This window comes from Chondrus crispus, genomic scaffold, assembly GCF_000350225.1.
Source record: "Chondrus crispus Stackhouse genomic scaffold, scaffold_423, whole genome shotgun sequence".
NCBI lineage: Eukaryota > Rhodophyta > Florideophyceae > Gigartinales > Gigartinaceae > Chondrus > Chondrus crispus.
This window is the reverse complement of record NW_005179327.1, coordinates 39890-55909: the sequence shown is the minus strand read 5'-3', so window position 1 is coordinate 55909 and position 16020 is coordinate 39890. Positions and strand designations below refer to the sequence as shown.

At 49.8% G+C, this 16020-nt stretch overlaps 5 protein-coding genes; 4 read left to right on the top strand and 1 right to left on the bottom strand.

Annotated features, from left to right (window-relative positions):
• Positions 1–137: 137 nt before the first annotated feature.
• On the top strand, positions 138–1970 carry CHC_T00001256001 (hypothetical protein). XM_005718774.1 is given in 2 exon segments: positions 138–1724; positions 1725–1970. The coding sequence occupies 1 exon segment, from the start codon at positions 138–140 to the stop codon at positions 1722–1724; it is 1587 nt and encodes a 528-aa protein (XP_005718831.1). The 3' UTR covers positions 1725–1970.
• A 596-nt stretch (positions 1971–2566) lies between these two features.
• Positions 2567–4537, top strand: CHC_T00001255001 (hypothetical protein). XM_005718773.1 is given in 2 exon segments: positions 2567–4363; positions 4364–4537. 1 exon segment carries the CDS (start codon positions 2567–2569, stop codon positions 4361–4363), a length of 1797 nt encoding a protein of 598 aa, XP_005718830.1. The 3' UTR covers positions 4364–4537.
• A 5172-nt stretch (positions 4538–9709) lies between these two features.
• CHC_T00001254001 (hypothetical protein) lies at positions 9710–10357 on the top strand. The gene is made up of 3 exons (XM_005718772.1): positions 9710–9763; positions 9982–10222; positions 10305–10357. Exons 1-3 carry the CDS (start codon positions 9710–9712, stop codon positions 10355–10357), a joined length of 348 nt encoding a protein of 115 aa, XP_005718829.1.
• A 19-nt stretch (positions 10358–10376) lies between these two features.
• CHC_T00001253001 (hypothetical protein) lies at positions 10377–13148 on the top strand. The gene has a single exon (XM_005718771.1). It carries the CDS (start codon positions 10377–10379, stop codon positions 13146–13148), a length of 2772 nt encoding a protein of 923 aa, XP_005718828.1.
• Positions 13149–13782: 634 nt separating this feature from the next.
• Positions 13783–15878, bottom strand: CHC_T00001252001 (hypothetical protein). XM_005718770.1 is given in 2 exon segments: positions 13783–14171; positions 14172–15878. The coding sequence occupies 1 exon segment, from the start codon at positions 15876–15878 to the stop codon at positions 14172–14174; it is 1707 nt and encodes a 568-aa protein (XP_005718827.1). The 3' UTR covers positions 13783–14171.
• Between the last annotated feature and the right edge of the window lie 142 nt (positions 15879–16020).

Genomic DNA, 16020 nt, shown 5'->3' with positions numbered 1-16020 from the left:
CCGAGATTAAGGAGAAGCCGTGCCCGATTACCGTCGTCGCTGTTCCGGAAGCGGAGACTTGGGTGCTCAGCAGGGCGTATAACTTGGCTGCGCGTTTTGCGAGGGGGGAGTGGTTGCTCAAGTTGGACTGTGATACGATGGTCACGGAGCGCTTTTTGGATGGCTTGGTTCTGCCCAAGGGCGAGGTCAGGATGAAGGAGAGGGGAAGGCTGCCGGCCAGGGCCGATGAGGACAGGTTTTTTTATCGCTACTTTTGGGAGCACGCCAAGACGGAGAATGAACAGCATTTGAATGGCGTGTTTTTGGCGAGGGCAGAGGATTTTAGGAGGATCAATGGCTATGATGAAAGGATCAATACGTATGGATGGGATGATTCCGATTTGTATGCGCGCCTGGGGAGCGAAGGAGCAGGGACGGATCTGGGCTTGAGGCCTGTCGAGATTCGCCCTGGGGCGGTCTCGCATATGCAGCATGGCGATGCGTTGCGGGGTGCGAATCAGCACCTGGTCATGGGGCCTTCGCTTGAAACGCAGGTCAATAGCCAGGCGACGGCTGCGCTGCCGTCCTGGACAAAAGTCGGCACTTTGCAGGAAACAGAGTTTGAGTATAATCTGCACTCCAAGGACGGGCAACTGGTGTCTGCGCATATTATTCGAACGCCTCGTGCATTGCTTGACCTTGTTTCCAGACAAGAGCAAATCTCCATTATTGACGAGGCCACGAATCGACTACTGCATGATATTTATGGCTTCCCCTGGAGTGTGTTGAGCGAAATCAACCGCTCCAGAGGGGAGCTGGTTCGATCCCTCGCCTCTTTGGGGCGCTCCACGCATTGGCAAAGTGGCAACGGCTTTATTTTCGCAGAAGTCGGCGGTACTGTGCCCGAGCGCTTGGCAGGAATGGCGTCTGCAATCGGACTGGCAATGAAGTATGAGCGGCCGCTTTTCCTCGCGTGGAGCTCTGGGACGCGTGAAGAGCCGACACCCCGCATTACCGATTTCTTCGACGTAGACAATAGCGGGGCGGTTGATGATGCGTTTGATGCGGCCACGGGGGTGCGCCCGAGCAAAGGGGCGCGAGTGTACCAAGTGGGGAGGTGGAAGTGCCGGGCACTGGTAGACATCTGTGCGCAGACCGACACTGCGTTCAAGATGATGAGCGAGTTTAGATCGGGCGGTCACGATGACGAAATGGTAGCTGCCCAGGCTGTGTTGGATGTGCTACACGGAAAGACACCGGGAAAGAGGAATATTTTATTGCGGTTAGAGGGCACCTTCCCACTGCAGAAAACCGAGGAACGCGCCCGGGCTCTGGCGTCGCTGACTCCATCACGGGCCTTGACCGATCACATGACAAAGCTGGGAGACACGTCCGATCACCTTGGCGTTTACATCGGCTCGGGCGTGCGGTTGAAGGGCGTTGAAGCGATGGTCCGGCGGCTGAATTCACACAACGGGGCAGCCTCAAAGTATTTCGTGACGGGGGCAAAGAAAGCAATCGTGGAGCAGGCTAGACCGATGCTGAGATATGCGGAGAACATGGTGGCATCCGCAACCGGGGATGAGCCACAAGGCTCCACCGAGGAAATTCGCGACACGATTCGCGACATTGCAGAACTGTATGGATTGTCGCATTGTAAGAGCATGGTGAATGATGGGCGACCCCCCGTGGCTGTATCCGAAGTGATGCACTTGTTGAAGCGAAGGTCGCTGAAGTTTTTGTAAGACTCTTCGTTGTTCTGAAAACGATGTTGTTCTGTCTAGCCGTTTTTTTTTCGCGCTTGACGTTGCTAATCTGTTTATTCTCACCAACGTCAGCGCCTCTACGGTTGTTGCTCCTCGGCAGATAGTTTGAGTGAGTGTTTTCATGTTGAGGCGTTTTGATTCGTCGCTGCTTGTGTACATAATATGTTTATGTTACTTTAACAGAGCTTTAGCTCTTGAAACTAAACCGACTACTACTACTCCATGTACAATTGTCTCTTGTTGATGGCCATCCGGGTATCTATTTGTTTTTGTTGCCGAAGGATGTGAAGCTCATTCGCATTGATGGACCGTGACTAGGTTTTCCTCCATGATCTAATGCTCCTCGTTCGAACAATTGTGACTCGTCAAATGTTGATGTGTCGAATCAACTTCTTCATGAGTGCGACATAAAAAACACGCTGGTGATCACTAAACCGTTCAAATAAACGTCTATTACAGTGCTATGCAAGAGTATGAATGTCTATAGCTCTTGGGAGGCTCACTGGAGCCAGCCCAAAAGAACAGGCTGCCGGATTACTCCTCCGGAAGTCCAGCATCGAGGTTAACATCCCTTCCATAGAAAATCACATATTTTCAGCTCTTCATAATGTCATTGCTGTACCGGATCAACGACAGGTCTACAGTACGAACTCTCGCGTCCATCGTCAACTTATCAATGTCCATCAGCCAACTCTTCCACCCCCTCACCCTCGACACCCTGCGACCACTGCAGCGACCACAATCATTGCTCAGCACCCTCCTCCCTGCATTCCCCAATGCAATGATCGATCCCTTCCCTCCCACAGCCCTCACCAGCCCCAATGCCGCGCGCTGTCCCCTCCCCAATCCCGTTCCAATGGCAAAGCGAGGTTTCTCCACCAAACGACGAACCCTTGCCCTCTCCGCCCCCTGACGACGAGCCTTCCGTCGCCGAGGCCACATCCCTCGTCCACGCCCGCTGCCTCCACCCCGACCAACTCCATCATGCCCCCTTCGCTCGCCTGTCCACCCCCCTCCTGCTTGCCATCCGCGATGACGCCATCAACGCCCATGTCTTCTCAGCATGCCCAAACCCCGCTCTGGCAACCGCCGTAACGCAAGCCTGCGTCCTCCACCTAAACCGTCTCGCCTCAGACACGGCCCGCAACGATGCCAAGTTTTCCCGCGTCAAGCGTCAGTTCGTCCTTCTCTCGCTCCTCGACCCCGCTGCTGTCATTTCCGCGCTTTGCAAATGGGCCGCCCGACAGAGCGTGGCCGTACGCCAGGCGGCTGTTTGCGGTATCCTGACCGCGCTTAGATGTCAGGAGCCGTGGGAAGGGGCGGATGTGCCCGCCATCGTTGTTTGTGTGCGGGATATGTTGGCTGCATGTGCGGAGGAAGAGTTTCCCCCGTTCTGCCAGTTTGTTAAGCAAACGCTCGTGCCTCAGCAGCTGGGGGAGGCGCCGCTATTTAGAGTGGCGGTGTGCTTGGAGTATCTTGTAAACCCGCTTTTGGAGAAGGAAGACGCGAAGTGGGAGGCGTTCGTGCGGTGCGTGGCTGATAGTTGGGAGCCAGGTCGCGCGGTTTTTGATGAGAATTTCGAGACGATTGCGCATACAACGGAACTGCTGAGTACATACTGCTCGTTCGATAAGCGGAGGGCGGGGAAACTGCAGGGAGTTCAAACGGCGTCTGAGACCCTCGTCACGCTTTTGGGAATCGTTCCGGACGAGACTGCTCGCAAGTTACAGGGCCGATTACAACACGCTTCTCCTTTCCTGTTTTTGGAAACAGCGCGAGTGCAAACAGAGTTGAACCGTGTCATTCGCACTTTCAGTGAGGAGGAGATGAGTCAGGTGGGACTGCTTGATGATACGAAGCTATCCATCTTTTATCTACGACAATGCGAACGTATCATTGTTATGCTCGCCAGTTCGAGAATGAACTGGCAAGAAGTGAAGGGCTTCCCGCAAGATACAAAACCTCCAATGCACACGGCTCTTCGATCAGTTTGGATTGGCGCGCTTGCACGCCAACTTCCATTGCTCACATTTACAGAAGTAGCATCCCTTTTCGGGAATGTGGAGAAAGGTTTTCTCCTGCTCGAGGTCCTCGGTAACGAAAGCGTCAGTCAAGTTGAGGGATGGCAATGCTTCGCTCTATTTTCCCGACTGGCCATTCGCGCTCTGCTCCTACTGCTACGCAGCGATCAACTACGTCAACAAGTTTCGCAAAATCTATTGTCTGCATTGCACGTCACAAGAAGTGTTTGTTCCGCGTTTGTTACCACGGCGAGCAGAGACCACCGAGAACATGTTCCTCCACTTTTTTTGTACTCATGCTTGATTTCGGAACTGCATATGTTGATCGCCACATATGAAGTGCACTGTGTGTCGAATCTCGCAGACCATAAACAAATAGGAGATGTGCTCGTGATGGCAGTTTCGGAGATTACCCGGTATTTTACATTGAAATGCGACAAAGACGATGTGGAAGGGGTGGCGCAAATAGATGAAATAACGAGCATGCTCCATACTTCTTCGCAGAACAGGCCGTTAATTAGAAAAACCTCCCGGCGGCTTCTATCGATTCTTAGTAATAGAAGGGCCACCTTTCCTACAAAGCGAGGTAATAGCTAGTGGAAGTGATGCTGTTAAGAGTAGGTTTCGAGGGCACACACACAATCCGAAATCACAATCTGTGCAGTGGTAGCACTTGAGTATTTGAGAGGCGAGCGGTAAGATTGATGTGCTCCTAACAAATGCAACAAAAAGAACTGATCCCTCAAAATCACAAGGCTTGGTCCTACGGTATCTATTGATGTGATCTAGAAGCCTTTCTCCGCTGACCCTGCCAGAAGGCTATTTTCTCTTTCTTTCATGCGTTCGAGGACAAGGAATTTTCGTCAAGTAGGATCGAGCTGATGCTGACTCAGGGAGCAAAGGCTTCCCTGATAACGTGTAACCGTTTCCACTCTCAGCCACCTTGACTGGAAGTGGCTTACCCAGTTTCCATAGCTTGATCAAATGTTTCTGGGCATGACTTCGCACCAATGGCGCAGGTCGCGTTCCGATGTGAAGTGCGCATGCCCCCCAATCGCGGCCATAGAGTTCCAGAGCCTCCTCAAATCTCCCATGTTCGGCCTCAGACCAAGCCCGAGCTGGAGCTCGCTTGCTTTTTCTTTTGCCAAAATTCCCCCTGTTCCTGCTGGCCACGGCTCGAAGGCCCAAGTAGTCATTGACAGGGCTGTGGACTAAACTCATAGTAGAGGTCCTTGGAGATACGCTTGGCGGCTCCGATGCGCTACTATGCTCGTGACTTTTGAAAACATTGTGACACTTTTCTGGTCCCATAAACTCTTCCCATACTTTCGGCCCGGGATTCTCGACCACCGATGTCGAACACCCCTCAGGAGCGGTGAAACATGAAGAGGATTCTTCTGGGGAGTTGTAGAGAAGTATTCCGGTCACATTCTCTGATTTTTGGTCTCCCGCTGCCGTACATACTTCAGTTTCGTTACAGCAGCTCTCGAGCATCATGTCGAATTGATAATCGACAAGGTCTCCTTCATAGCCAAGAAATTGTTCCTCATCAGGACTAGTATTAGTTTGGGAAGAACCTGAGCTCAGACCGTCAGATCCAAACATGTTCATATCAACGAGCAAATGGGGAGGGATGTTTGGAAGATCATGAGGCACTCCGCTATCTTCCACTGCCACTCGAGGGAGAAAAGGAGCTGGATCTTTCCAAATACTGTGTTGAGCACTCATAGTGTTCATTTAGAGAGTCGGGCTGCCTTGGTAGCTCTTCGCTCCAATTTGTAGGACGGTCGTTCCTCGAGCACGTGTGGTTCTGTTGAAATCAAGTTCAGGGATGTGCCATTCCCATTTGAACAGGTTTCGAGTGCGACCTAAGGAAGAATTAAATAAGCTTAGGGAAGTAGTAGTTGCTCGGATCAATAGCACTGAGAAGCTTCTGTGGCCCCAGAAAAACGTTGTTTGTTTATTCCGTTCAGCGTTGTCAGAGTTCCTTGAGATTCTCGCAATTCGAAACAGGTCTAGGAACAAATAGGCACTGCATATAATACTATGAGGTGGCTGAACAGTTTTGTTATGGACCAGCCCAGAATATACTCGCCGGGGAGGCCCTCTTAATTATGGTACAGCCATTCACACACACCGCTCTCGGTCGACGTGAAACCAGATGGAGACCTACCCCTTTCCGGCCCATGCAATTGTTTTATGCAACGGAATGAAACTTGTTAGGCGTTGGGGAGAAATCCGAACGTGAGAAAGGCTACTCGCAGTTGTCATGTTTCTCATCATGTGACATTGTGTACCCAGGGTACAGTATTCTGGGGTACGGACAGCACCATTTACGCCGAATGAGAAAATAGTATAGCCCTGCAAGTTGTGCAGATGAGGTTGACTAAGGGTTGCTTGCTCTGCGACAAAAATGTGGCAAAAGCGTACACAACTTCCAGGGAAGTCAATATAATATTATATACCACATTGAAATATATCTGCACCTTCGAAACAGGAATTAATACGTTACAGTACAACGTAAGTTGATCCCTCCGTTATGCACAGAAGTGTAAGGATATTCTCCGTAAATAAGGTTAATCCAAGTACCTTCTAGACGCAGTCATGCACAGTATGTTACCGTGCATGTGCTCTATTTTCAATAATCTGCAAGCAGGTTTGCGCGTCATGAAGGAATCAGCGAGAGCGTACCACAAATTCCGCATCCTCGAGTTTGTTGTCGAAGCACCCCCAAAACAAGCCCCGCTTTTCCTCACAATAGCCCTCTACCCTTGGGTAGAGGTATTCTCTTGAGGGACGACAGCAATCGGAATTCAACATGCACATCTGGGCCACGCCAGAACCAAGGGCTTCTCTACTATTGCCTGATATATCGACAACAAGTCACGCTGACACTGCCCCTCTCCGCATAATTGCGACGCCCTACAGTCATATCATAAAATTCGGTCGTACAGTGATTCTGGAGTAGACTTCTGTCCTAAAAAGAATGCGTCATTCGAGGAGATAACTGCGCTGCATCCGCAGCTGTCTCACGACTGCACTTTGGCGGGCCTCGTCGAGCAAGCAAGCAGTAGCCTTAGGCAAAGATACATATTCTCGCCAGGTACTGGGAATGAGGCAACCAGGAACTGGGTTTGTGCGCTCCTCGCTTAGTATTTGCTCAAGTACTCGAAGGGCGACGAATCATCTGTAAATCAAGTTGATTGGTCATCCCTGTCAATAGCGATGTTGCCCCATTCTGTGGCTATCGCAAGAGAGAAAATATCAATGAAGTCACGGGCAAGTAGAGAATGCTGCATGCACACGAAGAGCACGCCGTGGTTTTGAACTTTTTGTTGGAGCTGCATAACTGCACAAAGATTATGTTTTACTGAGCAGGGGCCATGGCAAGTATGCCATCCCCAGAGTTTCGGGTTTCCTGTTCGGCCAACTGTTCCAAGTTTTGTAGATACATCCTCGAGAAATACGTGAAGCATAGAGCGTATTCTTCCGTAAGTTTTTTAGAGCATAATTGCCAACAATAGAAAGGCTGTCAAGTGCCAGTCACCATGGGGGCAAAACGGAAATACCCCAACCGACATGGGCCCCACTTTCTGGTAAGAATACACCTGAAATTTGAGATGCTTTCTTCTTACTCTGCTAGCCTCTGGATCAGCCGTTTTGTCCGGTTATCGTACATGTACAAGATTACTCTAAAAACAATCAAACAGGCAAATTCTGTGGCTGACGCACCACAATGGAACAATCCCGGATTCCCAAGATGCTCAGTCTCCGGCCTAGGTCTATATTACACACGCTTACATGTCAACAGCTCCTTGTTCCCCTGGAACTCTTTTCAAAATCGGAACAGCTCTCTGTTAACAACATTAATTTTTGGGCATATCGACAGAGAAACGTACATGGAATGACGTGCCATCAGAATCAAACAAAACGGCGTGAAATCGAACTGTTTCTCTTGTCAAACTGAGAAACAGGTTCTATACGCCTTTCACCGCAAACGTCTTTTGCATGAAAGATATGAGTACATTATTGAAGAAATGTAGAGCAGGTAAGACTCCAATTGCCTTTCATTTCTGTGAGGCTGCTCCGTATTGTTATATTAACAGTACCATGATCCCAGAATCAAGATTTGGGTTATTTGACTCCTGTTTTTTAGTTGATAATATCGAATAAGAAAAGGAATCTACGTTTGACCAGTGATTTGGTATCTTCACATTGGTTATGGCTCTTCTCATAATATATAAAAGCTGACCTAGAGCTGGGTTCGTTTCATTCGTTGTTAAATTCCTTTTGAGCCAGGTCCAATTTGCGACACTCATTTCTTCGGAACTATCCAGCAGAGGCTGTTACGTTTTGGCTACCGCGTTATGAGCCTGACGATAAGAAAAAATTGATTGGCATTTCCCTGACGTCTTTAAAGAATAATTGCTCCGTGTAGAACCAGTAGAGTGATTGGATTAACCTGGATTCTCCGGAACATTTTTGCGATTTTAATCCTTCCTAATGCATCTAACTTCCTCTTGAGAGAATCAGTAGTACTTCATCTGCATGGTTTAAAGCATTTAATGCATTATACAGCAACGTCTGATAGACTAGTGCATGTTGTCATTATACATGCATTCTGTGAGTCCGAAAGACTATCACAGAATGCATAAAAAGCTGTACATCATGCGCGTTTTTTTACAATATCTCAACGTAAAAATGCTTGCAGTATATTACGTAGACAGGTTTATGTGACTTGTACTGAAATCGCAGTCACAACTGTAGAATTCCTTAGTAAGCTATGACATAGACATTGATTATTATTTGAATGACGCAACCGGCAGATCGATAGAACACAAGACAAACTCCGAAGGCATATAAAACAATCTCTTGTTGAACAAGTGGGCACTTATCTACCAGCAACAATCTTCTTCCTACTGTCCTCACAGGAACCTTGTCGTGAGCCTATGTTCTAATGACACTGTCAATGTGTACAGTTTTTCTTATGTTATGTTTTCTGCCCCGAACCGCAACATCTCGAGATAAATAGGACTAGTGTCGGAAGAGCCACAGCTTGACTAAGCGTGTAGTTTTTTTTGTATTCACAGGCGGTGTATCACGCAAAAGGTTACCTGGCGGTTTATTGGCAATCCTTATTCGACCCAGTTTATGATCAAGAATGTGACAAGAGAAAGGAAGACGCCCTTTACTGGGTTAAAAAAGAAATGGCGAACTGTCACGGGAATATCTCGCCGACCCACGACAACTGACCGCTCAAGGGCGAGCGCAAATTTGATATATTGGCTTTGTCTGAAAATAGACTTCACCACCCGCAATTTTTCACAACCGGGACTGGACTTGGGGGGTGTTCGAATGAGAGCAAATCTTCTATCACCTTGCGGATAAAGCCGGTATGGTCTTACATGTATCAGGTCAGAACTTGGTCAGTAGGCACAAGTCCTGCTTTGGTTGAAGTACATTATGATTGTCATGGAGAGGGACAGTCATTCTGTGCAGATTCTATCAATAGGGACGCGTTTGAGACTCGGACGAATGGCGAAGCAATACAACTTGATATGCATTTGCTTTAAAGAAATACATGGATTGAGCTTATATCAGAATAGTGCGTGAAATGAACATATGCGGGCACATCGTTGCGATGTATCATAATTGTTTTTATTTAATGAGGTTGGATAGAGGCTCTTCAATCTTGAGAATATTTCTCCATTTTGACGCAGAAGGTATAACGCTTCCATTTCCTGACAAGTATTTGCTCCTGTCCCCATTTATACTGTATCGGCAGTTGCGAGCCTGAAAGCTGGGCAAGTCAGTGGACGGGAAAATTTTGGTTGGCATCACTTCACCCACGAGTTAGTTCGCCTTACGTAAGGAATTCGCCGTGTCTTGAAATACCACACTAGGAGACTCCAGCCTCCACAAGCCAGCTACAAGAGCTATTTGATGTTCCTTAACGAAGGTATGATGTTCGTGAAATTACGACAGATATTGATATCTGTCGCATTTCACGAACATCATACTTGATATCAGCAGCAGTGGGACTCGTAGGATCTATTTGGCTCAGCGATGGTTGAGATCGGCAAGAATTGTGATTTTTTGGCGGGAAAATAAGTGGGTTACGCAACTATGGAGCTGTCGAAAAGTATGCGTAAATTCACACTGACCAATTTCATGTCTCGCGCCTTTTATCATCACCTGTCGTGGTCTCACCGCAGCTCGAGCCTGGGGGTGCCGGTCAGTTTATTGCCGAATCACTCTCTCACAAACTCGCTTCAGTCCATATTTCGATTCCCTTTCGGGACTCCTTCCTTTGCTCTGATGGATGTCCAAAAGCGCAGTCTTACCGGTTATGTTTGAAACCAAAGAGCATTTTGAAGCGTTTTATCCATACAGACTGCACAAATGTTAGAGCCGAAATGCTTCTGCGCACATCGGTCCAAGTTGCGGAATGGCAAGGTATGTGAACTCTTGTTTCTCGGCACTGCAAACATTTCCTTATTTTCTCGTTTTCATAGAGCTGACTGTTTCATCTCAACAGTATATGTGCGTTCAAGGGCAATGCGCGTTCAGTCTTTGGGCTGCGCGAGATAGTGCACTCTCAAAACGCCAGATGACGTCCACCGGAGCTGGGTCTACAGGAGAGAAGTGCGATGTGCACGGCGTCTGGACTGAAGAGATCACTGTGAAACCAGTCGGCTTGCAGCCTGGTCGTCGCTATCTTCGGTGCTCTCTACCTCTCCCACAGCGCTGTCAATTCTTTCGATTACTAGAGACCATACAAAATAGAGCGCCACGACAGGACTTTCGTCGATCCTCAGTTGAAATGCCGGGACGCAGTGCTCCTTTCTTTCAACATGAGAAAGATGCAAGATCACGGAATGGGCCCTCTAGCAGGCTAAATCAGGCGACTTCTTTAGGTTCACGACAAACGTCGATAGGCGGTTTCCGGATCGGTAGCTCGCGAGGAGTTGACGACCGTAGATCGCGGCCTTCATCAGCTGGGAATACATCAATCATGGGTGAGGAGGCCGCCGCTGAGAAATGCAGATGCGGAAATGACGCGGTGAAGAGGACAGTGCGGAAGGAAGGGCCGAACAAGGGCAAGAATTTTTGGGTTTGTCGTAAACCCCATGGCGAGCAATGCGGGTGGTTTGAATGGGCTGTTGCTCCCGCCTCTCCACACCGGGACACACGAAAAAGACCACATTCAAGATACAGGGAAGATTCTTTTGGCCAGCAGGGGGGGTCAAATGAAACCTCAACTGATATCTCTAGAGCTGAACGGATACACGAGCCGGCTGAGAAAAGAGCTAGACATGCTCCTCAACATTCAGTGTCCATCACGCTTGAAGACATTGACCATGTGTCTTTCACGATTACCACGAACGGCCCCGCCGAATTGAAGGAAGCTCTGCAGAACTATGAGCACGCCAAGGTCAAGAAGACCAATTTTCTGGGAGTAGAAAAGGTAACGATTCCTATCGAAAACACCTTCTCGTGCGAGGCATATGTCGAAGCGAGCGTTAGGACGCAGTTTGAATATGGCACTCCTCGAGAAATCATCTGTCGGATTATCGAATATCGCGCCGCGGAGAATAAGAGGGAAGAGCAAGGTGGTATTTTCACGCAATCACTCGAGGGCGTCCTTCCAGAGATTATGTGTGAAAAGCTGATGGAGTTTCAGTGGGAGGGCATCCATTTTGCTCTGAAGCGGGGGGGCCGTTGTCTGTTTGGGGATGACATGGGTCTCGGGAAAACTCTTCAGGCCATTGCGGTGGCCAGGGTGTACATGAATGATTGGCCACTCCTGATTGTATGCCCGAGCTCACTTCGTCTGAACTGGAAGGAAGAGTTGTTAAAATGGCTGGATCATGATCTTGATGAAGAGGACATTCTGGTCATCATGACCGGCAGAGATATCGACAGGCCTCTTGAGCGTGTGAATATCGTTTCTTATGATCTCCTTCGTAAGATTCCGCCTGCGTTTCTGCGTCGTTGCCAGTTTATAATTGCTGACGAATCTCACTATCTGAAATCCATGACTGCGAAACGGTCTCAAGCTCTAACACCTCTTATCAAGGGGGCAAAGCGTGCATTGCTTCTGTCGGGTACACCTGCTTTATCTCGTCCAGTAGAGCTCTTCCCTCAAATCAACGCTATTTCCCCACTTCTGTTTCCGCTCTACCAAGAGTACGTGGAGCGATATTGTGCAGCACACGTCGGTCGGTTTGGATATGACGTTTCAGGGGCATCCAATCTCGATGAATTACACACTATGCTGCGCGGTAGTCTCTTGATAAGACGGAAGAAGGAAGAGGTACTCTCTCAGCTCCCGGACAAACAGCGTCAGGTCCTTTGGGTACAAACCAAGGCAAAGGCGATGAAGGAAGTTGAGAGTGCGATGGTCAAAATGGAGAAACTCAAGGACGAAGCCCGAAACCCATCATCGGAGGGGCGTGCCAGGGCTTTGAATTTTGACATCAAGGCTGCACAGAATGAGCTATACAAGCTGACGGCATTCGCAAAGATTGAATCTGTTAAAGAGTTCTGCAAGGATACTGCAGAAACTGGTTGCAAATTCATTGTGTTTCTTCATCACAAGGAAGTCATGACGCAGCTGAACGAATTCGTTACATCCAAATTGAAACTAGGGCGCATTTGCATAGACGGAAGCACACCACAGGGCAATCGGCAGAATCTCTGCCGTCAGTTTCAAGAGGACCCAAAATGTCGTGTTGCACTCTTATCCATCACAGCTGCAGGTGTGGGACTAACTCTGACAAAGGCCACAGTTGTGCTTTTCGCCGAATTGTACTGGAATCCCGGAAGTCTGTTGCAAGCTGAGGATCGCGCCCATCGCATTGGTCAAAAGGACTGCGTGCTAGTGAAGTACTTACTTGCTCGGAAAACAATAGACGAGTCTATGTGGTCGACGATACGCAGAAAACTGACTGTTGTTGGTCATTCTTTGACAGGGACTGCCGCGCGCATGGAACTGACTGAGGACAAAGATGCCGGTGACCCGAAGCAAAAGGACATATCGAGCTTTTTCAAAGCGAAAACAAAGTCTGCCTCTTTGAAAATATGTAGTACTACTCAGCTGACCGAAGTCGTCGAGATAGACGATGAGGAGGATGAAACGCCGCAAGCCACAGCGCAAAATGGGGACAAGGATAACTCGTTGCCAGATGAAGATAACATGTTTCCAGCATCTCTACGAGATATGCAAAAACCACCATTGCATGCGGAAGTACTTCACGTACCTGACGATTTCGGCGATATGGATCTAAAGGCCGCGAGGGCGAGGCAAGCACAACTAGACGCAGACATTGCCTTTGCTCGAAAGCTCCAGGCTCAGTTTGATGCGGAGGAAGCCTTGTAAAAAGATGTAATCAATCCAGCTCTTTTGGATCTCAACCTATCTCAAAGCATCCGTTAGAAGCGACTGCTAATGCCCTCAACCTGAGCCTACCCTGTACAGTATTACGGTTCAAGGACGTACATTGACATCTCTTCCCGCAACTCAAAATACGGTTGAAGACCGAGCCGGAGCTGTGTCCGGCTAATGACAGTTCCTGTTGCATTTTAACTTCATTAGTGTCCCCCGAATCGATGTCCGTGTGTACGATTGTCATTGCTGTGTTCCTTTGATTGGGTGCATATTTAGTATGCCTTGTTGTCAGCATATCTGAGACACGTGTAAAATCCGACAATCTGAAGTCCAGCGAGCCGAGTCGTTTCCTCGGGATATGAAGTTTAGGCTCGTTGGAGGTTGACAATTCTACTCGAAAAAAACTTGCTATTGTTGCGTTTTAAGCCATGCAATTTTAATTTTTTGAAGCACTGGGTTTCAATGCGCAAGCGGATCAGAAAACCCCATGAGTCGTGTCACGGATATGCGTCATGCTTCAGCGTCATGCTTCAGAATTATGGTTGAGATCCTTTTCCTGCCACTAATATGAAACAACGATTTCTGAAGGATAATCCTTACGGGTTTGAATCATGCGAGACAGTTGTACCCAGGCGGTGATTGTTTATATTGTGATCTCAATTCCATTCCATCGTGGACAGGGCCTTGTCCTTTTCGTGTTGGTCGGCAAGCCAAACTGCCAATGACCATTCCCTCATGTAACCGGAAGTGGTGGAACAGTACACAAATTATCCAATCCATGACCGTTGTTTTTTTATTCATCAGTTAAAAATACATTGCTTTTGAGGAAACGGCCAACGGGCGCGGCAGGGGTTGCACGGGTGTCGGAGCGCTGGTCTCCGCAAGTCCCGCGTGCAGCCCGCCAGCCACCCCCTCCGTCTCTCTCCCCCTTGACCTTCAGAAAAGTCGCGACGCACCATCACCCCAATGCGCGTCGCTCCACCTTATCCCTCCCCTTCGTATCTCCCATGTCCCTCACAGAAGGGTGGAGCGCAGGATGAGATCGAGCTGCCGCTGCAAGTCGCGCAAGCCGGCCTCGAGCTCGGACACCTGCAGTGTCTTACGCTGCAGCTCTGTCTTCATGGCTCTGGTCGTCAGGTCCATCCCGTCTTGGCTATCCTGGGAGCTGTTCTCTTGTTCGTCGCCCGTGTCCGTTAACGAATAGCCTGATGCCCCGAAGCTACCTTGCGAGGCCCCCGGCATGGCGCGCCACTCTTGCGACGAAGCCTGCCTTGAAATTCGCCTGACGGGAGGCTGCTGACGGACCACGTTGGGCCCATTCTGTCGAATGAAAGCGACAGCGTTTTCCCGGAGGTCGTGCGCGAAGCGCTGATATTGAATCTGCTCTTCGCTGACGTTGATGACGTTGTTCCATAACATAAGTGCTTCTTCATCGCGAAGGCGTTTTAGGGCACGTGGGTGCCGTTGCAGGATACGCATCACAGCTCTGCGGGGGACTTGCACAAGCCCGGTGGAGCTGGTGCTGATAGCGCGGCTCTGGCGCGTGCGATTGAAGAGAAGGTCGCGTTCGCCAAAGATGTCGTCTTTACCGAGATTGACTGGTGGGGCGCCTCGGGCTTGGATTTGGACAGAGCCATGGATGATGATATAGAAGAAGGACGGTTCGTCTCCCTCGGAATAGATGCGACCTCCCTTGTCTGCAAACTTTTCAACTAGAGTGTTGTACACATCATCGAGATGGTCCTTGGGAATGCTGCGGAAGAAACGAGAGTGCTCGACGCTTGTGCCAAACATGAATTTGATGACCTTGATGCGGAGCTCCCTATTGATACGTTGCAATAACTGCTGCTCGTTTATAACACGCTGGCGACGATGCTCGCTTTGAAAGTATGTGCGAATGTTGACGACAAGGTCGTCGGGAAGGTCTCTGTAGGTTGCAAAATCAGTGAATGAGTCCATCATTCTACGGTGGTGGGCAGACGACTCTGTGAGCTCGCCCGCGATGTTGGAGACCTGGGAGATGATGTAGGCGAACATTGCAGCACCGAGAAACATGAAGACAGTAGTGAAGGAGCGCTCCCTTGTATTTTCGGGGACGACGTCACCGTAACCGATGGTGGTAATTGTGTAGACTGAAAAGTAGAGGGCGGCGATATACCTGCCGTACAGGTCGGAGGGGATGCCATCCTGGGCGACCCAGGAGCCGTCAAAGCCATCCAGCGAGGCAACGTAATAGAAGAGGCAGGCGAAGAGGTGCATACTGAAGACAACGGAGATGAATAAACCAACGAGTTTGACGTGGCCGTACTTTAAACGAAGCTTGATTTCGAGGCGAGTCATGCGTTTCTTCAAGCGAATAATCTTTGTGAGGCGGACGAGCTTGAACAGGCGAATAAGGCGGATAAACCTGGGAAGCTTGAGCAAATTGTGTTGGGACGGGTCATTGCCTCTCTGACTGACGCCCAACAAGTCCCACGGAAACGTAGTAACAACATCCGGCACAAACCATGTGGCGAGATAGTGTGCCCGAATGTCCCTCCTGTCGGTGACAAGCAGCCCCGCGCGCTCATACGCGGTGAAGAAGTTGAGCACGAGATCGGCGGCGAACGAGCAGTCGATGGCCCTCTCGACCCAGAACCACGCGCTGGCGGGGCCGCGCGAGCCGAGGAACGAGAAGACGAAGACCGAGACGGTGGCGAGGTAGACGAGCACGGCGAACATGTAGAGGTCCCAGTAGCGGCGCAGGCGTGCGTCCGGCAGCAGCACGAGCGCGTGCGGCGCGCGAGTGGCGCCCGTGCGCAGCGGCGCGGCGTCGTAGTCGGCGGCGGCGTCGGCGGCCAAGTGCGCACCCGCGCGCGCGCGG